Source organism: Vanessa tameamea, chromosome 10 (assembly GCF_037043105.1).
Source record: "Vanessa tameamea isolate UH-Manoa-2023 chromosome 10, ilVanTame1 primary haplotype, whole genome shotgun sequence".
Lineage (NCBI taxonomy): Eukaryota > Metazoa > Arthropoda > Insecta > Lepidoptera > Nymphalidae > Vanessa > Vanessa tameamea.
Genome location: NC_087318.1, coordinates 2,355,266 through 2,381,651, shown reverse-complemented (window position 1 = coordinate 2,381,651; position 26,386 = coordinate 2,355,266). Strand labels below are relative to the sequence as shown.

General features: G+C 31.7%; 1 protein-coding gene across 1 annotated transcript in view; it reads left to right on the top strand.

The window, feature by feature from the left end:
- LOC113401412 (uncharacterized) overlaps positions 1-11,870 on the top strand; it is a 45,516-nt gene extending 33,646 nt beyond the window's left edge. Inside the window, exons 5-7 of the mRNA XM_064216083.1 lie at positions 242-361; positions 9,227-9,392; positions 11,743-11,870. Of these exons, the coding sequence (XP_064072153.1) occupies positions 242-361; positions 9,227-9,392; positions 11,743-11,825 (369 nt within the window). The 3' untranslated portion in view covers positions 11,826-11,870. The remainder of the gene's footprint in view (positions 1-241; positions 362-9,226; positions 9,393-11,742) is intronic.
- The last annotated feature ends 14,516 nt before the right edge of the window (positions 11,871-26,386 follow it).

The window sequence follows — 26,386 nt, the reverse complement described above, 5'->3', positions numbered from 1 at the left end:
TAAATATCAGTGGAGTCATTTGTCGTCAATCTACTTATATTATAAAGAAATATATTTTAGAAATCTTCTCATTTAGATTCCTACTACATTGAAAACAATATTTAAAATTATGAACTTGAAATATTTACAAATAATGTAATTTCATCTAGATCAAACTACCGAAACAACTCGTTCCTCTTCTTACCTCGACCACATTAGCATCACAACTCGTATCCGTTTTTAAAGGAGTTTTATTTTTTAGGCTCACTCGAAGCATGTATGGCACAAAGTATCTGGTGGCACGAACGGCAGCCTATGGACCGCCTACAGCACTATACAGTTCGTCGTGCAAAACCACCACTTCATAAACGACAAATTAAGGGTAGGTAATATTTTTTTTTTAATGAATAATAATTTTAAATAGGTGGGTATCATTGTTGATCACATCACATAAATTTGACGATATCATCATTAATTTAGCAGCTATAAGGCCGCAGATCCAAAGGTCCTGGGTTATAAGTTATTTGATTCACTTGCCTAAAAAAAACACCAAGCACCTTAAGTGATAACTAAGAAACTAATATGAAAAAATATATATATTATAGTCTTTACGTTATTGACAAACTCAGATTTTTTAATTAATAATATCACATTAAGATTTATTTATCCTTTAATACAGTTCAACGACGAATATTTATATATACATAAAAAATCTGATATAATTAATCGGGTTTGATCAATTATCTGGTACGGAGAAGTCTCTTTTAAAATACAAAGTCATAGTACTAACTTTATTATTACAACGATTCTCAGACGTTGTACTGATTGGTCTGTGCTTCAATGGTTTCTTTGTAAAGTGAAGAGTCAATAATTAACTATTTAATAATTATAATAGTTTAAAATTGAATATTTTCAATTCTTTCTCGTTTGAGACGAATACCACATCCCACCATACTATATATTTTTAAGACACAATTAAACTAATTTCGTAAGGAAAAGAATAATTACTAATTTTTGGTAATTCTACACTTAAATTATTTTAAACCTCTTTTATCTTGGTGAAAATCCAATAGTCACTGATGTTTTGCGATCACAAAGGTTTTACTGGGTAAAAGTACAACATAACGCGATACCTCCCTAAAGGATCGAGGGTAATATTCAAAGATTTCCCCAGCGAAAATAAAATTCTCTATTTTATTCGGCTGCAAATTTTGAGGACCCGGTATTGAATGAACATTATCGATATTTTCTAACAAAAAAATATCAATGAAAAACTTTAAAACAGAATAGTTAGAAGTAGTAATTTACCACATATTGCTCCTATACGATATACCTTAAACCTTGTAAAGCCTCTCAAAACAGTTTTTAATCTAACAAATTGAAGTTCTTATAATACCCGTACAACAAACCAGATCAAATAACCAATGAAAACTATCATCCTCCAATACCTCTAAACATTTGAGAAATAAAAATGGTTTAAGCAACTTTCAACATGTAAAAGTTTCATTAAGTATTTAACAAAATTACCAGCATCACAAAATATAAAATATACATATATATATATATATATATTACATTTAAACAGAGAATTATTTATAACGAGGATTATGAGTATATAAAAATCAAAATTAAAAAATATATATTAAAATCACTATTACGTGGGATGATTATAAAGCAGCCGCGCTAATATTTCTCGGGAAAACGTCAACGAGAACCGGAACTAAACTTGCGTCTGAAATCGACTCTTTGTAAAGTAAAGTCAGACTGGGGCTAACTCAACATGATCTAAATTAACCCTAATAAGACTCAAGTTAACACTTTGATTGTTAAGACAGGCCATATTTGTCATATCTACTCATTTGAGAACCCTTGCCACAGCCATCATTGGAATACTTGTCATCGACATTTCGAACGTCGTTCAGTTCCGAGGCCAATCGGAAGGTAAAGCCAAATTGACCCCACAAGGACCTGTTCTCTTGTTGTCTTAACCAGTACCAGCTTCATTCATTTGACCGCATTCAAATTAGAGCCGTTCGAATTGTCGACTATCAAGCTCTTTCCTTGTCTTACAATTTATATCCGGTTTTTCCGAACCGCTATGACTTGGGAACCTTCAATAAAAGAGCGTACTCATTCCTTAAAGGCCGGCAACGCACCCGCCGCTGTTACAGATGTCCATGGGCGGTGGTAATCACTTTCCATCAGGTGAGCCTCCTGCTCATTTGCCCCCTATAACATACAAATATATATATATATATCTATTGACATATAATCTAAAAAAAAATTAATATTTGTAAAAACAATACGCAAATTGAAAAGTGGACACAATAGACGTAAGTATATGAAACAAATATTAAACAATAGGAGCAAAATTGCACTTTTAACAATTCATATTTATATACACCGAATGAAATGATTCAATTTTGATTAAGTTAAAGCAAAATGAGACGTATCGCGTAGGCAAGTAGTAAGTATTTACAACAGCAATAATTTAACAATTGGATGGTCTATCAGAAGCAGTTTTAAAAATCCTTTTTTGTACAGTCGGCCCAAATTAAGAAAGTAAGCACCTAAATAAGAAGTATGTAAATATATTTTATTTATATACATTAGGTAGACGAAGAGTAAATGGTAACCACTACCAAGTTATATTGGAACTGTAAGAAAATTTAACCATTCTTTACATGGACATTGCGCCTCCCATCTTGGGAACTAAAATGCTATGTCCTCTAGTCACATTGACTGGCTTACCCGGATATACATAATAAGTATTGCTGCTTGACGGTGGAATATAATATGATGGCACCTACCCAGAAGGGCTTGCACATATACATATAAACTATATTATGAATTGAACTTGTAAAGGACAAATATATTTTATCAATTTATTTCAGAGAGTATAAAATATAATGTACCTTTGAACTGGTGATTTTTTTTTTAAATTAGGTTCTGTAGTTCCAGAATTTACTCACAATATTCGCGATATTTCTTTATAATATTAATAAAGGTATCTTTTTTATTTTATTTGTTCGTCAATCACGTGAAAACTGCTGAATGTATTGATATAATACCATGACCATACGACGCGGAAACACCCTAAGATGCGTGTAGACTGTAAATTTGTTGAATACCCCCTTTTTTATTTGATGCCCAGCTAAGCTGGCAGTATTATTATATGCTGGTTGTTAGTCTTTTCAAACATTAATAATCACTATTCAAAAACGAAATCATTCGAACCACTAACAAATAAATATATAAGAAAATATCATTTGAATATATTATTGTATAATTTTAAACAAAGAAATATTTTAAGAAATTCAGTATGCTGATTCGCTAATACGCAGCAGGATTAAACCTAACTTAGATTACGAAGCTTAAGCTCAATGACCTGTTTATTGTTCAACAAACAATACACAGCTTACAAGATAATTAAATAATTATTATTTTTATGTTTAATTAATTACATATGTTTAACAATCGACTGTGGACATACTAATAACAAATTATATCAAAACATATCTAATGATTTCGTAGGAGTTTAAAGAATTCGTGTTGATTCAATATAATTTTATTGTATTGTAAGCTGTAATAGTACTGTTGTGTTCCGGTTTCAAAGGTGAGTGAGTCAGTGTAACAACAGGTACGAGGCACACATCTCACAAGGTTGGTGGCGCATTGATTATATAAGAAATAGTTGAAATGTATATGTCCTATAATGTCCTATGAGCTGTGGTGATTATTGTGAAATATTTATGTATATCCCTAAAAATAAAAATTGTATGAGAAATGTGTATGCCACCTGATGTTCACCATCGCCACAATACAATACAAAGGTACTGTGTGACGGTTGAGTATGTGATCAGTGGTACCTACCCAGACGAGCTTGTAAAATAGCCTACCATAAATTTAATAATTCAAAATAATAATTAATAATTCATAATTTTAGTTTTCAAACTGTGATAAGTTAATGAAAAATATAACTAAAGTTATACGTTACATTATATTTTAATACGTATTGTTATTTGTATAAAAATATAAATATATTTATTCCATGAATAATATAATAGACCCCCAACAAAGTTATTTACAGTTGTCTATAGCAATTACTTTTTGGGAATTCCAATAAAAGTTTCATAATACTCGTCCTCTAATTGCTTTGTTTATGCTTTACAGTTTTATCTTTCGTCGAGAGGTTCGCAAGTTTATTTATTATTAAAATTTATTAATTAACAGGTTAATATGAATTTCCAACAATTATATTTGTAAAAAGCTACAGTCAATTGTTATAGGAATTTAATTACATAAGCTAATGCTAATGCTAAAAAATTTAATTACAACTTACAAGTGGAGATACAATCTCGAATTCGTTAATGTTTTGATGCGGCTATTTGTACTAACGTTTGCACGTGTTTTATATGGTTACATAAACATAATCAGCCTGTAAATTTCCCACTGCTGGGCTAAGGCCTCCTCTCCCGTTGAGGAGAAGGTATGGAGCATATTCCACCACGCTGCTCCAATGCGGGTTGGTGGAATACACATGTGGCAGAATTTCGTTGAAATTAGACACATGCAGGTTTCCTCACGATGTTTTCCTTCACCGCCGAGCACGAGATGAATTATAAACACAAATTAAGCGCATGAAAATTCAGTGGTGCCTGCCTGGGTTTGAACCCGAAATCATCGGTTAAGATGCACGCGTTCTAACCACTGGGCCATCTCGGCTTAATATGGTTAATTTTCCCTAATTATCCTAGATTTTTAATCTAGGTTAGACAATCTTAAAAGTTCTAATTGGCATCTCATCACGAAGTTTACATTTGAAACTGGTAAGATACATAGACATCGTTATAAGTTAAACGAAGTAAAAATATATAAGTTTGATGTTCTCATTAAAATTTCAATAATTAATTTTATCCGAACTATGACAAGTTTTCGGAATATATGAAAATGATATTATAAGTATAAAATCTTTTGAACCTTTAAAGATTATGCCTAGTAATCTTGAGTTTTTCATTTATCATACAATTCCTTTACTTAAAAACACTAACTAACTAAATATTTTCTTATACTGGCACTAAAAATAAAAATTATAATTCTATACTTTATTCAAGTACATTTATGCCCTGATATTAATTTAAAAAAAACTAGATAATTGGATAGTTATACCTTTCCATTGTTATCATCTTAATTCGACAAATATCGACCCCACGATAAAAAACATTTTTGAGGTTACTTACCCTTTTTACCTAAAAGTTGAATATAGTCGAGAAATATCAAAAATTAATTCTCCCTTAAATTTAAAATGGCGGCTAACACACTGGCGCAATTCGGTCGCCACTTTAAATTAGGACTCACATTGATATTCCGCGGCGGGTGCGGCTCATAACACTGTTTCCCTGATATGAGACGGGGTCATTAATGTACACTAGTGTCCCCGATCCCGGGGAACTAGTGACTTTATGACTTCCTATTATCACGACTTCCTCGCAGGTCAATAAAAGCAGGAAGTAAAGTAAGTTTACGAAATATACTAATTAAATAATATTAATTTGACATATATTTATTTTAAGAAAGAGTTTCTCGTCTAATCTTTTTGGTAGAATCCATATTTCGAACCGTTGTCAGCCGTGAACATGACATATCATAAGTGCTAAATAAGAACCCACTCGAATAACAAAGGCTTGAGGGAATTTGTTCATTAATGAATCAGTCCACCCGACCCTATCTCTCTAATATAAATTACTTAAATTAGGTATCTTAATTAGTAGCACAACAACATAAACCTGCTATAACTTTTATTAATTAATTTTAATATTTCTGAACGATTGCCTCAATAATAATTTACCTTTAATATTAAATATTTTCACTTTTAAATAATAAAATACTCGGTAATAATTGAATGAATACCATACACAATTGGATCATATTATATTATTAAAACCAATGTATTAATTCTGGTTTATATAATGAATTCACGGCTATCATAATCGGCTTCAACTTTTTTATATTTTGGTAAATAATACCAAGGTTACTGTATAAAGCTGTTTTCTGTGGCACACTGGAATTCTTCCAAATACAACAGGGAGCTGGTGTAATCTAGTTATGTGGAATTTTACACCCGGCCAAGATGGCCTTTTACACAGTGCTTCAGTCGTTTTTCAGATCAGAGGGGATGAGCATGGTCTTATCTCCAACTCCCCCGTTATGCCGGCTATCATACTCCCTCGGGTTGGTTATCATAAACCAACCCGATCGTCAAAATATCAAAATTGGCAATATTTAAGAAAACATATTATATAAAATATACCTTTAATGTAGTATTATTAATATTATTAGAAAATGAATATAATATAAATGACCAAAATTTACCAACAATTCTTAATCGCACGCCTCTGACGCTGTGGGATATGCGGAACCCAAACGAATGCTACGTCAGAACATGGTTAGTCAAGAGTAAACTTCACCCCATAACCTCTAAACCTTAAGATTTATGGAAGTCTCTGCTCGTAATGGGACAGCTATGAACTTCGTCGATTAATAAATACAAATAATTTGATAAAACATTAATAAATAACACAAGTTATTCAACACAAGATTATATTTAATATGATAAAAAGATTGGAGTTAATACTTTTGACTTTCAGACAGCATATATCATATAAATTTAATTGTATATAACTAACATAACTTTGTATTTCAAACATTTGAAAAGTTAACTGTACCGAGTTTCTTGCCGTTTCTTCTAGATAGAATTTACATTCTGTTGCTTTACGTTTAATACAATTCTGAAAATGACGATTTAAAAATACTTGTAAACGCCTTCTTGGACATAATATATTTCGATTTTGATTTTGAACTGTGACTTGTTACTGAAATAAAAATATATACTGGAAATCGAAGCAGCATCAATTACGATTATAAATAACGCACTGCTTTGGATATTGATACCCAATTATAGGCCCAAAACTACTTTGTCAGGTACAGCTTACAATCCATATCAACGACACAATTATAATGTTTCCTTCGAACTAGTCTAGTTGAGTCAAGTCCAACTAGTTTGAAGTTTATGAAATGTATTTCGTTATCCTATTACGTAGTTTGATTTATTCTTGATTGTGCTTAATTTTTCGGTTGCTTAATTCTCGTATACGATTTGTTTTCGGTCTACGAAAATAATACCATATTTCCTTGTACCAATTTGATTTTTAGTGGCTCCATGTAAGCAGACTCCATAATTTTATCCAATATGCGATCCAGTGGCACCCGAACATCTAAAAAGTATTTTTCCTTTCTAAGTTTTATGTTGAGACTTTGGTGCTTACTTCCCACTGACGCAAGAAAAACGATTACTAAAAAGTCACTTGAGTAAAAGGTTAAAAGACTTCTGCTCAAACTGGGACATATATTACTAAGCTACATTAATATCAAGCGACTCGCCCAGCTTCAAATCGCAATGAATTCATAAAGAAAATAATCTACCTCTCACAGATTAATGATGAAACCTTAGAAAGTACAACACCTACAAACTTAAAAAGATGATAGATACATAGATTCCTTATAGGATGTAGACATCCGTAAGGACGGATTTTAGGGAAACCCAACCCCTAAGGGGTTACCCCCTTACGGGGGTAGAAAGTTTGTGTTTTATAAATTCCGCGCGGGTAAAGCTGCAGGTTCAGCTAGTATGATATAAAAATAATTTATACCCTTTTTTGTACTCCGGAAAAATGAAGCAAACAAACAAATTTTACCACTTCATAATATTAGTTTAGATTGAGAAGACGTTTTTATTGTCTTTCCTAACTGAAAAAAACAACACAAAGAAATTTTTTTATAACATGATGCAGCGCGATTCGGAAAAAGTTTTACTACGTTACCTATATACAGCAAACAACTTTAAGACTATACGTCCAATCCCCGTTTTACCCCCTTAGGGCTGGAGTTTCGTGAATCCTTAGCCGATGTCTACCCTCTATAGGTAACCTACATGCCAAATTTCAAGTTTGTAGGTGTTATTGTTTCTGAGATATAGTGATTAATATATATATATATATATAGAAGATTATTAATAGCTATGATTATCAAACGACAACAAGTTAATTTGACTCAAAACTAAAATTAATTTCCTTGCTTGTTTCTTATCCCATATCAAGTATAATGATTATTATTAAATATGAACCGCAATTTAACGTTACCTCTGTGAACTCACGGAGTTTTCGGCGAAACTTATTAAACTTTTGCTCATTTAACTATACGCAAGTAATAGGTGAGATTTCATAGAGAGATTGGTTAAAGTTTATGTAACGATAGATGTCTATCTATACATAGATAAAATTACATGTTGGATGATAAATAAATAGATAGAACAAAAAAGATATATAAATATCTTTTTTTAAAGACAAAGAGTGAAAAAAGGATAATAATAGTACGCATGATTGTAATTAAACGTACCGATGTAACTCTATTTCTACCGTCTAAGAATAAAATGATGGTGGGGCTTTGTACAAGCCCGTCTACCCAGCAGCAGCAGCAGCAGCAGCAGCAGCTGCAGCGATAGCTTAGAATTAATATTGTTGCGATCCGGTTTGTAGGGTGATGCAGCCATACATAACATCTGTACAATATACGTCGCCAATGTATATGGTCATCGGTGACCACTTACCATCTGATGGCCTATAGTAGATCTAGGTAGGTCCACCGACCTGTCCCATAAAATAAATAAATACAAAAAACTAAACTATAAAATGAGTCCAGAAATACCATATATAATTGATAGGAACTAATATGAATAAATTCAGCCGTTATATTTAAAGCACAGCTATGTTTTACATCACATAATAGACAATACCAGTTAGCCGATATAGCACAGTGGTTTCAACGCGTGAATATTACCCGATAGCGGATTCAAACCAGGATAAACGCGACATGTTAAGCACGTTTTCGTTAGTTATTTCGTGTTTAGAAGTGAATATATAGGGTTAAAATCTACTACATGTAACCGCCAACCCTCAGAGCGATATCGTGGATTAAGCTCCAAAATCTTCTTTGCCTCATGACTGTTACATTTATTCGGCAACATTATGTATTCGTGCAAAGTAAAATAGTATCAGTTCATTTAAAACTGAAACTCAGACTTAAATGAAAATGCAATTATGTTATACATTCTAAAAAAAAATATTTATTTATCCTGTTTATATAAAAATAACCATTTAATTTAATTATTAATGAGAGTTCATTTCCACAGATCCGATGTACAGCTTTCATCTATTCAATATATTCTAAGAGTCACGAGAAAGTCACAACCCGAATAAGAGATAGGACGACAACGCCACCAGAGCTGGTGACCAGACAGAGGATTGTTCATCGCAAAGATCACAACCGTGTTTCTGGATTGTCTGTAGCAAGCAGTGGTAAGATATTATTATTTTTTAAAATATATATTAATTATATATTGTTAATAATATCGTATAGATATGGTGTACATTTGTGATATTTCAAATATGCGTGTGCGTTGATTTAAGTTTCTGTTTGTAATTTTAAGTGTACGTTCATAACGATGCGGTTAGAAATTGCAGTAGTATCGTATGCTGAACGTATACAAAATAAAATATATAGTAGTTATTATTTTTGATTTACTTGGTGGAAAGGCGCAAGCCCGTCTGGGTAGGTACCACCCACCCATCAGTATTTCAACCGCCAAACAATAGTACTTAGTATTGTTGTGTTCCCGTTTCAAGGATGAGTAAGCCAATTTAACTACAGGCACAAGGGACATAACGTCTTAGTTCCCAAGGTTGGTGGCGCATTGGTGATGTAGGGAATGGTATTTTAAATCTCATATCATATGTATAAAGGAGGAAGGATTAGCACGTGTGCATCTCGTGCGGCAGCTGTCAAACGAATGACGGCCACCATTCCTCGAGGCGACACCCACTACTCAATTCGGAGTTACCCGCTCATATTTTTAATACTATAACATAATCAACTAAAACTAAAACATTATTAAAAATTCGTAAATAATAATTTCGTAATTTTTATCATTAAAATTAATCAAAAATCAGCGCGCCGTCATGTATATGGGCAGTGGCGACCACTTACCATCAGTTGGCCCATATGCTCGTTCGCCTGTCTAGCACATATAAAAAACCTCAACTTTATAATCTACTATTTAATTATATTTTCAATCGAAATACTTGTTAACCTTTAGGACTGCTACCTAATTAGCTATTAAATATATCTGACAAGACGATACGAGATAAAGAAATGATTATAAATTAAAAATATTTTTCATTTATTATGAAACGTTTTATGAAATCTTATTAATAGTACGCATCTAAAAGAAGATTAAAAATCACTTTAACTTGACCTTTTGTTGACCTTTGAAGTTATCTTATGCAATTAATTTTGTGTTTATTTACAATAACATATTATTATTACTATATGTATACATTTTTATTCAATAAACTTATACAGTACCCATTTTGTAGTAATCTTTAAGCTGTACCATCGAAACTCGCTAGTTAATTTTTTAATTAAATTAAATAATATAAACAAATAACATACAAAATTGAGTTCACTCTACAGGGCTTTTTACCTTTTCCCTGTTGCCTTGAATTTAAGTTTGTATTTTTGTTTATTCAATAACTCGTGATTTTTTACATTACAATAACTTGTTGGGAATTAAACAATTCTTACAATTTTGTCCTCATCACTCTTTTCCTAGGATCAATATTGTTCGAATTTTTTCTTAAGATCATTTCGTGCAAATATAAATCGCAGGACGCATTTTCTGCTTTATGCCACAACAGAGAAAATTGCGAGAACATCGTCGCATTTAGAGAACTGCTTAATGAAAACTTATCGTTTGAACGTGTCAGACTGACCCACCTACTCCTGAATTTCTGATCCTAATTAGACTAGATATAAAGCGGGTAGAACTATAAAATGCATCTACTAATACAGTAATATCACTGTACTATATTACATATAAAACAAAATTCTCCTCCACCGCATCTATCTGTCTGTATTTTCCAAACGCGATAAACTCAAAAAATATCAAACAGATTTTCATACAGTTTTTACCAACAGATGAAATGATTTATGAGGAAAGTTTTCTATAAATTGGCATAAATATGACGAATTTTAACTGGCGTGTGCCGCGTGTACCAATAGATTGCATATACAATATAAATATTATATGTAGACATTTTTTTTGTAATTCCTTACTGAAATAATGTACTCAAAACAGAATATACACAAATCTTATACCGGATGAAGCAGTGCGTTTCCTAGAAGGTTTTATTATATAATATTGTTATGAAAGTAGCTGCGCTTCGCTGTTTCAGACTTTGGAATATTGACGTGACAAGCGTAAATTTCTTGTTCTTGTATGGACATAAATATTCTACACCAAAATGAAAACCGACTTTGCTTGGGTAGAATAAACAAAACTAAACAAATGCGGTTTATCATTAATCAGTAGTTTATTGTGGATAAGTTTCCATTGAGTTTACCGTACCCGAAATTATTATTTGGAGCACACTTTCTGAATGTTAACTTACCATCCACCAACCAACATAGGAGCAGCGAGGTGGAACAAACTCCAACAATTCTCCTCAAGAGGAGATTTAGCAACAACACACACAAGAGACATTATACTTAGTTACTTTTTTAGGTTGAAGTACTAAAAACTTATCTTAAAATATTAAAAATTTACGTTATTTTATATTTACGATCACTAAAGTTTTCTTCTATTTTCAGATGCATGGAGTTTTGCGGGGATTGCATATAGGGAATTATTAATAATTACACTAATGCCATTACTAGCATATGTATTAAATTAATTTCCGTATGCCTTAGTTAGGAATTTACTATCTGATCATGATATATTATAGTAATTGAATAAGTAATTAATTTTGTAATTTATTAATATATGAATATTTGTTATTATTGTGTGTTAATATTTATATATATTGTGAAATTTATTTTTAATTAGAGTCTAAGCTTTGACTATCACGTTAGTCAAGGAATAGATACCGGTTATTGAACCCTAGGTCAAACTAAAAATCAGTTTTGGTTTAGACATTCTTAGTAGACTCGTAGTAGTCTTAAGTTCGGAGATATTTCCAGTCCCGTGCCTCAAAAACTACATAAAACCTACTAGCCTTCTAAGGTAAAGATCCTGAAGTCTGCATTTCATCTCGGATAGACGGTCTATCTTATCTTATTATGAGATGACTAAATTGAGGACTAATATATCTGCAGCTCAATATGGACGCTAAAATATATATCTTCGTAATTTTAACATCACAACTGAAACAACAATATTCTTTATGAACAAATATATAAAACATATAATATTAAGCATAGAAACAGTTGTGGACAAGTTATCGATATTTGTTTTAAAAACAAGCAATATCTATTTGGAGAGCAATCATATTTTCATCATACAACTGGCGTCCGGAATCGATCTTGGAACTTGTACAACGTTATGCCAAACATATCTCACACTGTTATTAACAAATAGCATAGATATTTCATGTGATGTTACTATTTATTTTTTTCACGAATGTATTACGATAGAGGTTTTGCCTTTTTTTAATTTGGATTGCATACTATTATAACGTTATAAGTGTGTTTTTATTGTTAAAGAGCTCCAAATTTAAAGAAATATGGTTCTCAATTTGATTTATCCTTATTACCTCATAGTTTTTTTTTCATTTAGTTTATCGACTCTACTCCGGCATACCACGTACATTCTTTGGTCTCATTTAAATTTGAAGAAAAAATACCACCGTCTAAAATTATGAGATGATATTTTTATGGGCTCTAATTTTATTTATAATTTATTTTCTCTCGGTCAGTGCCTCATTATAGTTCGGATATTTATTTGTAAAAAAATATGTGATTTTTTTACGACGCGTCATCACGATTCTTAAATTATATTTTTCTATATTTTACTGTTAAATTTTAAATAAATATTTACTAGAAATATTGTGATTATACTATATTTTGATCAGCTAGTAATAATTATAAAATAAATGATGTATTACTGAATATGGAGTCTGGTGTTTATGACTGAAAAAAAAATATATTTGTATCGTTGTATGTTAGTAGTTGTGCCAACCCGAATTTATGTATTTCATTAAATGAAATACACTTATTAAACTATTAATGTATCTAGTTTGATAAGTGATTGACTTTTACGCTTCACTTCACGATTCTCACTTTATTCCATTTACGTATAATGATTACAAATTTTACTTGTTAAATTTCATCGAGTCGAATTAAATATATATTTTAATACAGATTTAATTTCTTAACAAGTATTATATGACGCGCGGCAAATCCAATCATTATTAATAATATACCGTAACTACCTTCAGAAAATAAATATAGATGTGTATGTATAAATTATTAAATGCATTTACGAATAAATTTGATAGAATATCAGCAATTTTATTAATAATATAATTTTAAATAATTTATCTTTCCAATTCCAAATTTTTTAAATTCGATTTCCACCCAATAAAGGAATTTCGTTACTATCACGTGTTCTAAATTCAAATTATTTTTTTCAATATTGCAACATTAGACTTAGCTATTGATTGTTAAAGTAAAAAATATTAGCGGATTAAAAATAAACCATCTATTGTCAGGATCGTTTTAATATATTTAAAATAAGCTAGAGGCGATAATTTCATTTCCACGATAAAGTTAAATATTCCGTATTATATTATTTACATTGTTTAAGTTTTATTAATTAATGTACAATGCATTCCGTTAAAGTTAAAATATTGTATATACATAAATAGCTACATAATAAACGTTACTAACAATTTTTGTTTGTATTTACCTTTATATTTAGAAAATGTATCTCATTGTTCAGCCATAATTTTAAATTATACTTTGAATAAATTGATTACACCTGTTAGTAATTTAGCAAACATAAATTGTATATACGCCGTTTGAAGAAAAACCCAATCTCTCATGTAAATAATCCCAACTAATACCTAACATCATAAAATGCGAGAGCGAGATTGTTTGTTGGTAAAGCTTTCACGTCTTTAAGTACTCAACTGACCATCAATAAATATAGTATATTAGGGGTACAGGTCGACAATTCTACTAACATATAGCGGTAATGATACGTTCCCGAGTCTATTCCGACCTAACATGAACCTGTTAAGAACATAAAAAGTTAACCTCTGCTTAATCGTGACTGAGGACCAATACTTATTTATATTGATTTAAACGATCCAGATTATATTTCGATCCAACTTTGACCGAACCGCAACTGGATCATTGCGTTTGTAGAATATTTACTCTGCTGAACAGCAATGATTTCGTTATAGCGTTCATTATAGCGGTATAGCTAATACTTGCCTCCACCGACAACTCTTCCCACGCGTTCGGATACTTGTACTACTACTATACTTATATTTATATTTTGTTATAAATTAAATACAAACATCTTTAATGCATATTGAAAACTTATTATTTGTTTGTATAACATATGTAAATAGGTTAGGTAATGATATGTGGTATCAGTTTAAAAGCCCGCTCTTTGAAAAACCTATAAAAATGAAGCAAAATATAACTTCATTTTAAGAGTATTAGATGTATATTTTATTTACTAGTATAATATATTTCACTGTGTAATAACATTATATGTAATTCTGTATTCTTGAATAAATTTTATTTACGAATATAAATTATAATGTTAATCATTTTAAACTTTAATTTAATTGTACTCATTATATATTAACGCTTTAATTATCCTAACTAGAAAATATTGTTGTAAATGAAGATGAAATATCAAATATAAAAATAAAAAACGAACGCAACATGTTTTATTTTTATACATTAAATTTACAATTACTGTTTATCTGTATCTATATTTATTTATTTATTTATTTATTTATTTATTTATTATATATATATATGTATATATATATAGTAACTATGTCTGTCTGTTACTCTTTGACGGCCAAACCTCTGAATCGAATTTGATGAAATTTGTTACATAGCTAGCTTGAACTGTGATGAAGAATATATACTTTCATACAGACATATTTTTTCATACCGAACATAAAATTAAAATTAAATGTCGTAATTTTTAAGCTATAAATCACGTGACCTAAAAACGAGCCGCCGTGGTGTGACGTTTAAATGAGGAAAAAACTGTCTGTGAAAAGTAATTGTAGGTTATGTTACCATCACCTTCATTTATACATATACAGGAAAAAAGGAAAACAATTATTAGATTTTAATAATGGGGTTTTACTAACATTGAAATAAGCCTCACATAATACAATCGACTTTTAGTTGATAAGGATCTCGTTTTGCGAGTACCAACCAAACATTCCATTTTCCAATATCATCTGGAACTTTGATAAACAACTTTTTTGGAGTTTTAATGTTAGTATTTGTACAATTAGATACTACACACCAAAGCTATCGGCTTTTGTAATTCATTATTTTCCCAAAAAACAACAAATATTTTAGTAAAAATAAATCCCCTTTATGTCACTGAACGTGTCGACGAAGGTTATAGTTGAACGCAAATATTAAGCTGACAAGGACTATATTTCTTGAAATACAATTCGGTAACTTTTTAAAACGTCGCTTCCCGCGCTAGGTAACCAACCGCCATCTTATTTTGATGCCCCGCCCCACCGAACGGCCACCAGTGTGCCCAGTTGATAAATAAATCATGCACGCGGTAAAGCTACTTTAAATTTAGGATAATTATTAAAATAAACCTTACATTTATAACAGTTAACGTTGAAGGAGTGCCGCTCGTATTTACTCGACTGTTGTTTTCTTCAATGTGACGTCACCAAAACGACTGACAGCGTTTTTGCGGGAACAAAAAAGGTTTAAAGTTTAATTTAATTTAATGGCAAGAACGCGTATTTATTACGACGAAATATATTTTTGTGGCTTTTTATTAGGAAAATCAACATTTTGAAGTACTTTTTCAGGCATAGTGAAATACCCTATTGTTATTTATGTTACATATAATGACAAATAATTATTATGTATCAAAAAATGACATCAATAATAAAATGGAATTAATTGATATTAATAATATAATTAATAACAATTCATGTTTATTGACATGTGATAGGTGTCACCTATCAAATTTTTATAAGAGACAGACAGCAAGCACGCTATCATATTTTATTGTTACAAAATCAACCAACTGTTTGGTTGACCAGACAACTGCTTCTATTGAACAGTATTATAATAAAACAACTCACATTACCTTAACTTCCATTATATTAAAACCACTCGATACATATATTACTTATAACTTTAACAGCAAAGTCAGCAAATATCCGTCCTTCCTAGTTTGTCCTCCATCTTTTTCTCCCAGTTAAAAATCCCGCGCTTCTCCGTGCCAGGCAATACCAGCTCGCCTCACCACGCCACGAGACGAAAGAGACGGGAGTGCCACAACACGGTGTCGATAACCGAATCAATAATCATACTTCATACATGTTATTTCAATTTAAAAAAAACGTATTTTAAAGTCAAAGCAGTACTAAATATTATTATTTCAATTAAAATTATATAAGTATATTTAAAAAATCATGACAGTATAATAATACAAGACCATATATTTTGGAACATGTTCCAAGTAATTTAAATTAAATTCTAAGACAATAGAGGTAATCTCTGGCACCAATAGTATAGTTACCATGTAAGCCAATAAAAAGAAAAAGAAAATAGCCAATAATAAAATTGTAAACCTGGTGCACCAAAATATTCAAGGAATGTTAGGGAAGGACCTAGAAATTGAATTACTTTTGACCTGTAATGATATTGATATTATGTGTTTAACTGAAATTGGCTTCTGAATTATCAGGTCATGTTTAACTTTAGTGGGCACCAGATGGCTAGTTTGTTCAGTAGGAATAAAGTTATACACGGTGGCTCTTTAATACTTATGAGTAAAAATTTTAAATTTAAGGAACGTAAAGATATTGTGAGCCTTTCTATTGAGCAAACTATAGAAATAGCCTGTGCAGAGCTTGAGCGTGTCGTTGTATGCGTATACAGGCCCCCTAGTGGATTATATGAATTGTTTGAAAATGTATTGGAAAATGTTTTATCGAAATTATCTGAATCTAATAAAGAAATTATTGTTTGTGGAGATTTTAATATAAATTTACTGCATAATACAAACACAAATATTAGATTCAGATCATTGTTAAGTTCATATAATCCTGTAAATCTGTTCTTAGAACCAACTAGAAAAACAGATTCCACAGCAACTTGGATAGATAACATATATGCAACCCATATTCCACAAAATACAATTATTATTAATAAACTAAATTCAGATCATTGTGGACAACAAGCTTTATTTAATTTCCATGTTAAAAAAATAAGCAATTCCGAAAAAATAATGTTTGTTCCTTTGACCACAAGTCGTATTGAGAAGTTTAGAAGTAATATTATGGCCAATCTCCCACACCTATCTTTTAGTAATAATCCCAATGTTTTGTATAATAATCTATTTAAATTATTTAGAAACAAGTTTAATGCAATATTCACTTCTAAAACAGTTAATACAAAAAACTTTTTAAAATTCAATGATTGGGCTACTATTGGAATTCATAAAAGTAGGCAACGAATGTACGAGCTTTATAATGAAAGGACGTACAATCACAGTGCCACTTTTGCCAAGTATGTAAGTAACTATTCAATGTTATTTAGAAAAGTGTGCTTTTTGGCAAAGTCTTTAACTATAAAAAATAGAATTAAGAATGCACATGACAATATAAAAATGACTTGGAAAATTATTAATTGTGAAACTGGTAGAGGTGGCAGTCGCAGCTCCGAATTGAACTTAAATTATAATAATAAAGTCATAAATAGTGAACGGGAAGTTGCTTCAGTTTTTGAACAATTTTTTGCTGACATACCAGTTTCTACAACTAAGTTACTTATTTCTTCTCCAGCAGTTGCCGAATCATTGATGAAAGAAAATATACGAGAATTAATAGAGAGAGAATTTGTACATTGAAGTCATTAGACATTAAGAAAACTGCTGATCTATAGGGTATTTCTGTAAAGGTGATAAATTCAATTATTGATGTGTTTGTACCTTATCTTGCAATAATATTCAATGATTGTATTCAACGTGGTGTATTTCCTGACCTGATGAAACATAGTAAAGTCATTCCAATATTTAAATCTGGTAGCTCTTCAGCTCCTAAAAACTATAGGCCAATCTCAATACTACCAACCCTCAGGAAAATATTTGAAAAAAATATTCTAAATCAATTATTAGCATATTTAAATAGATACAGTCTGCTTCATAGAAAACAATTTGGATTTACGAGGGGTCGCTCGACTACCGACGCAGGTATTTTATTTTCATTAGGACAACCAACAGTAGATACAATATCACATCCAAAATAAAAAATTACATTTCAATATTATCAAGGCAAAAGTTCTACTACTTACAGGTAGTCTCACCAAGCATTTTCATATTACACAATGTAATTATTGAAAATATGAATTAAATATAAGCATAATAATTAAAAATAAGAAATACAATACAAGGGCTCTTCGCGCAATCTGTAACCTAGGAGCCAAGGAATCATTAAGGTATAAATTTAAAGAAATTAAGATATCAACTGTTGCTTCTCAATATATATTCTGTAATGTTTTGTATGTACGGAAAAATATTAATGTTTTTATGAGAAAATGTGATTCTCATAACATTGGTACAAGGAACAAACACAATCTTGTTACTACTGTTACTCGACTGCATAGAGTCTATAACTCTTTTGTGGGGCAATGCATACGCTTCTACAACAGGATCCCAGAAAGCGTTCAAAATGCTTCTGTTGCCAAATTTAAAAAAATTGTTAAGGAACGCTTGTGTGCGAAAGATTACTATACAATTAGTGAGTTTATGTTTGATAGCACACCTTGGGAATGAAGCGATCGCCTCCTGGCTGTTTCTATTCATATACAATTATGTATCTAATTAATTTAACAAAAAAAAAAAAAAAGAACCGCTGAGTTTCTTTCGTCGGTTCTTCTCAGGTCAGGGTGTTCCTTTTTCCGAACCGGTGTAGTGTTTAATTTGACCATCAATAAGTAAGTGTAATGCTTCTATGTTGAATAAAGGAAGATGCTAGAGACAGACAAATGCATTTTATATTTTATAATTTCTAACAGGTTGGCAGACTCGCAAATGGGCCACCTAATGGTGAATGGTCGCTGCCCATAAACATTAGCACTAAGAAATATTGAACCATCCCTTACATTAGCAAACGCCAAGTTTCCGACTCCGCAAAGTCAATAAATCATTCTTGGGGCAAGGTATCCGTTTCTATAATAAAATTCCGCAGACATTTTTAACTATGCCGTTTCATAGATTCAAGTCATTTGAAAAAAATACATTGGTAAAGAAGGCATATCATTCGATACAAGATTATATAGACGATAAAAAGCGTGGAGTTAATGGTTGTAGACTTCCAGGCAAGAGACATAACATACATATGTATATAAAATATATTTAACTAACATGACTGTATTTTTAGATGTTGAAAAAGAGTAACTACTGAATTTCTTGCCGGTTCTTCTCGATATAATCTACATTCCGAACCGGTGGTAGCTATTCTTTAAATAGTTTGTTAAATGACGATTCAAAAGTGCTTGTAAAAGCCTACTTAAATAAAGTATATTTTGATTTTTTTAAATGCAACCAACCTTAGAAACTGAGCCGTCATAAGCTTCCTGCTTGTAGTTACAGGCTTACTAACCTTTTAAGAGGGAATTCAACAATAGTAAGTTTTGCTGACTGGATGTAAGATATATCATAATTATGTAGATATATCCCCACCGAGAAGCACAATGCCCTAACACCATGCGGTATAATAGAGAAGTGACAACGTAACATAATCATAAACATAATCAGCCTGTAAATTTCCCATTGCTGGGCTAAGGCCTCCTCTCCCGTTGAGGAGAAGGTATGGAGCATATTCCACCACGCTGCTCCAATGCGGGTTGGTGGAATACACATGTGGCAGAATTTCGTTGAAATTAGACACATGCAGGTTTCCTCACGATGTTTTTCCTTCACCGCCGAGCACGAGATGAATTATAAACAAATTAAGCACATGTAAATTCAGTGGTGCCTGCCTGGGTTCGAACCCGAAATCATCGGTTAAGATGCACGCGTTCTAACCACTGGGCCATCTCGGCTCAACATTATGGTAAACGTACATTATGGTAAAAAAAAAACGAAGATCGGTCCAGCAATGGATGAACATGGACTGCTGATGAGGAATGACGATGATGTACAACATATTCTACCACCACAACACCATTTTATAAACATCTCTACAGGTATATGAGTTGCACTTTATTTAAAAAAAATCGATTTAAACTCAAGAAAGCTGATTAGTCAATCACAAACCCCTGTATGTCCATACGATAAAGCTTCTGGAACTCCGTCTTCCACATCCAGTCCGGTCCCTTCGTGCCAAAAGTCCATCTGCTTGAGAGGCGTCCTACACTGCGTTTACCCATCCGCTGTCTCCTCTCTAGGACTCGTCAGCTCGATTTTTTTACTACTTAATTTTTTTGTTTCTTATTCTTTGATATGAGCTTCAAATTTTTTTTTTATACATATTTGATGAATGGTCAAAGATATATTTTTATTAAAAATACGTATGTTAATAGTAAGGTAGTGACTGTTCCACGTTATATATTTAATTTTGGGCTAAATAGGGGGACATTGTCGCCAAAATCGAAATTAACGGAAACGCTGATCCGAGGCGATGATTAATGAGATTAAGACTTCACTTTTGCTCAGTGTTGTGTTGTGTTGCTGCATTTAAAATTACCCCATTCTTAAATAATTTATTTATGGCATTTTTTGGCCTTTAATTTTTTTGTTATCAAAAAGAATTTAATTGAAAATATAACTGTCTGACATTACAAATATCAAGAGAATAAAATAACAAAGAAATACTTTAGTCACTTTCAGATAAATGCTAAAATATGCAACATTTAAAAAATCCAGCAACAAACAAATAGTTTTACATAAATAAGCAAGTTTTTAGCGCGTTATAACAAATAATAAGCCCTTCGGTTATATTAAAATATTAGTATAACTTTTTTTTACTTTTAAATATTCATACTTTTCTTAAAAGCTATGTCTTGCAATGTTACAGTTCAGTATCGAAACTAGATACTTTACTAGATACAAGATACTTTTAGCAAAAATACAATAATTCCTAATAGAAGCGCGTTAGGTCTTTCATATTGTTTAGCACGTTGGCTGCGGCTTTTTTTTTTATTTTTTCCATTCCTGCGGTACGGGGCGTTTAAGACCTCGTATGAAAACTATCGCAATGGCGGTACAGGGTTTATTAGACCCCGTAACGCTTAAGAAACTAAAACAGTTTGTTTTTTGGTTAAATCTAAAATAATCCTTGAATTTTGCGTACATGAAGCGTACATCCAAGGGTTGGTGTATTTAGAATCTGTAGGTAAAAGAAAATGAGGGGTCTTATGAACCTCGTATCGCACTCATTAAGGAAAGTTTTACATAAATTTTAGTGATGGGAAACAAAAATATCGATATATTTTTTACTTTATTTTTATTTTACTAATATTTCTCATTAAAACAATTCAAACATAAAAATGATTGACATGACATTGTATGACAATTTTTTTTACTTTTTTTTACTTTGACTTTCGGTTCATTTTACCAATAATCTGGCCCTTCCGTAATTTTGATGTAGTAACTATCACTGGCAATTTTTTTCTTCTTACATTTAAAGTACCACATATGAACGTTATCTGTGACAAGAGTTTCTCTGCCAGGTCCACTGAAGTATAGTAATTATCTACTACATCAATTCTTCCCTCTTCTGTTAGATTTCTCACTAAGCGTAACACAACACTGTGTGCGGTACGAGGTCGCCGCGGTACGGGGTCTTCTAAGCCCCGTTTCGCACTGAGGTAAAATTTTATTTCTTCGGTGGGGTTCGTGGTCGAAATGACCCCGTATTAAAGTAAATACAAGACTGCATTCTGTTTTCAATAGGAATCATATATATATATATTTATCTCTTTCCTAAAATATACGAAATAAATGTTACGGCCTCCGCACGACAGAGAAGTTCATGTTTTTCTTAGCCGCACCGCAAGGGAGACACATACGAGGCGTATTAGACCTCGTTCCGCAGTGAACGTGTTAAGATATTAATAACACACGTGGTGCATGTATGCGTGTTGGTAAACCTGTAACACGAAGTTTCCACCTCCGCAAAGTTAATACATCCTTCCTGGCCATGGTATTCATTTCTATAATAAGATTCCGCTAGGTAGCAAAACACCTGTTATAAACTTTGCCTTTTAATAAACTTACGTCTAGTGTTAAATAAAACAATATTTGATAAAGATTATTACGTACAGCAATAATATCTATAATACGGAAAGGCCCTAAAATTCGTATTTGTTGATTATGTTTCATTTGAGGACTGCTGCTGCCTTTCTTGCTCTTCTTTTTTCTTGGTCTTCTATATGAGGGCTAAACTGTTTTTACCTTTCCATACAATTTATTCCTGTAATATATTGATTTTAATGATTAAATAAGAGTAAATAATAAAATCGGTTTTAATATAATGATCTTTACTGTATGTGAACGATTAATAAAATTAATAAACAATTGAAATGCATCAAATAAACAAAGTCAGATAAACGGCAATATACATAAAAAATATTAATTATTTATTAGACAAATAAGAGCGGACGCCATAGTTGTTTTCGCGCGCGTACTGACCTCGACTCTCAATCTTCCCGTCAACGGCAACGGGCCGACCGTTTAGAAATCCTGTATTAAGTACAGGATTTCTAAACGGTTTAAATAAATAAAATTTATCTATCTGTGTAGGACAAAGGTCGCAAAATTAAAAAAGAAAAAAAATATATGTTTAGTTAAATCCCATCGTGTTATTGGACAATGTAATATTATTTCGTAAGTTAGATTTTAAATAACATTTAAAACGTAAGTTACAAAATAACATTTGACTCTGACGCTGTGTGGAAACGTATACAATTTCACAAAAACGATTCCAATAAATGTTATTAAATATATAATTTTTTTATAAATTAATTTAATTATAAATATTTAAAACAATAAATTCTTAACTTAAGCATTTTAATTTATATTCATCTACAAACGAAAATAATATGTAATGTACCTTCAAATAGCTGTGAGATGATGAAACAGTTTTAGAAATACATAAATGCATAATGGTATATATACTAAAGGTTATATACCATTGTATATAGTCAATCAAATTGGTGTGATAACAAGATTCGTTTTATATAGAAATATTTATCAATAAAAACTCTCCCTTTAAATAAATAAATATAAACAAGTACAATAGCGTATCATGCAGTGGGTAAAATAAGATGGGGTCGTCATGTTTCGAACCCTCCTAAGCAATAGATCATCGGAGGGACTGGGGAGGAAAGCAGTTTTCGGTACAGTGACAAAGAAAATTTAAAAATTTTTTCTTAGATCTTTTAAGACAATCTATATAAAAAAGTTAAGTGACCCAATGATTAAACACGTGATATTCATCCAAACTTTTTGGGGTTAAGATTTTTATACTTATTTTTTTATAATAAATCTCATGCTCAGCGATGAAGGAAGACATCGTAGGGGAACTTTGTGTTGGATGAAATTCTGCCACATGGGCACCAAATAAACTGCAATAGCAAAATACATTTGGAATGTTACAATCCTTTGACTAATATGCACATAGTAGAAAAGTATTGAATATCCAACTATGCAAAAAAAAACTAAGAAAAGTAGTTGAATATAAAATATGGAGATCAGATGCAGTATTTATTTTAAAATAGTTTGAGAGTACAGTGTCTAGATTAAGACTATATCAGCTCCTATTTTGGGAAAGGAATTCATATCTAGTTCAGGACCAGTCACAGTAGCAACAGCGAAAATTTTTATCTCTTTTGATTCGTCGTAAATAACTAAAACAAATTTGATGTTTTTGAATAATGTTCCAAATTTTTCAAATCATAAAATATGTGTTATATGAAATTTCACTAAAGTTCAGTATAAAATAATTTTGTGCTTAATAATTATTGTGTATTTTATATATATCTATTTATGTTTGTAAGTATATATACTAAAGGTTATATAAATATTAATAAATCTGCATAAATAAATATTTGCGTACGCATTATAACATTTATGAATAAACTAATTATAAATATTTTTCTTGTTAACTGTACATTTATTTTAGGACCCTCTCTAGTTTTATAAAATGAACCATTACAAACATTTACTTTTATCTTTGATCGTAAAATGTTCCTGATCCAAATTCTAGTTTCAAAAGATATGCATTAATAAAGTATATTTTATTAACGATGAAAAAAGTTTTTATGTTAAAATTGCCACTTCATTCGCGCCCATTTAATTATACAATACGTGACGAATGCCCTATTTTTTCATCCTTGTGCCAATCTTATGAATTGTTTTCTTTAAGCTTATAGAAAATCTTGCACTCGAATTAAAAAAAAAGAATAATTAAAAAAAGAAGGAATAACAAAAAAAAAATTCCAATTGACGAAGATATCGGATGAAATAGACATGACAAGTAAAAATAAATAAGAGTTTGCATTGTGAGAAGTTTATTTATTTCGACTTTTAATAAGTAGGAACCTATTGGCTTTAAACATCTCGATTAATATATAAATAAATAACAAAGTCAGCAAATATTCGATACAGGTACTGCGTGTTATAAAGAATATAAGCCGAATTCAATTTTATATTTTCGTCTTCGAACGACTTTCTTTTTTTGTCGATATTTTCCAGCAGTTCATTACTAATCAAGCCTTAAACCTATATTACTATAATATTATCATTGAAGCTTTAATATTGTAAAATTTAGCTCTCTCATATATTCCTAGTTAGGTTAGGGTAAGTTAGGTTTTGCGTGCGACTAGGTTATTGGAACACCGAAATCACCCGGAATTAAAACGCCTAATATACTCGTAAATTATGTTCCTAGTCGCTAACATTATATAATAATATTCGTGGCAGACTAAACCAATGTTACATAAATGGGAACTTTATTACATACGATATAGCCCATAAACGATGTATTATGTTTGATCAAATTAGTTTACGGATTAGCTTGCTGTTTACATATTGTCATTTCCATTGCGTACTAAATAACATGTGTTACAATGAATATAATATGTATATTATACTTAGCCATATTTTCTAAATACAACATTTATATTTATACACATATAGACATAAATGTTATAGTATATTAACTCAAAGGTGTCCTACAAATTATCTGACCGATATTTGTTCCAGTGCACTCGGGTACGCGACCCCGTGTCTTCGAGTCACCATTATCACACCTGCATCCATTCCGTCGAAGTGGTGTCCCATCCCCCTATTTCCTTCTCCTCTTTCCTGACCCTTCACCCTCTCTTTCTACCTCCTTCATGGTTCTATATCCTTATCCGTGTTTTAGAAGTCAGATGGCAATAGCTCCATAAAAAACCAATTTTGCCGTTCTAATAGACAGATCTAAGGAAATGCTTGGAGCGGCAAGGGCGTTGCCGCTAAACGACGCGCAGGTACATCGCCTTAAATTTGCGACAAGTGGCTATCCAATAAATCCCGTAACATTGGACAGGTTTACCAGCTGGTACTCCTGAATATAGAGACGAGTACAATGCAGCCAAACGTGCTGGCCAAAGAGCTGTAGCCAGAACCCTTAGCGATAACTTATCACCATTATATATTAAGCTAGAGACAGCAGAGAGGCAGAAGCTCATATGAGGGCACGTGCCCGGGATAAAGCGACGCAAGATATCACAAAATATCTCTGCGTAAGAACTCCTAGGGCACGCTGCTTTGTAACCCAGCCTTGGTGAAGGAGAGATGGAAAGGCTACTTCCGGGAGCTGATGAACAATAACCACCCATATAGTCTCCCATCCGAACCAACCCCTATCCTCGGCCATGTTGTCCCAATAATACCTAATGAAACTCGGGATTTTATACCTGATGAAACGGGTATTCGCCGCATGAAGAACCGAAGAAGCGTCGTCTGAGGTGGTATGGACATGTCGCGCGTCGACCTAAGGACTATGACTGCAAAAAGTGCCTTGATATGTTTGTGCCTGGAACTAGGCTTCCCGGACGCCCCAGAAAATTATGGATGGATGTCGTGAACTCTTCATGAGAGCCTATGGACTTACACAGAATGACACTAAACACCGTGCAATGTAGAGTAGGCTTAGTCTAAAGACGGACTGCCTAACCTTATGATAATATGGCAAAGGTTATACTTAGCCATATTACCTAAATATAG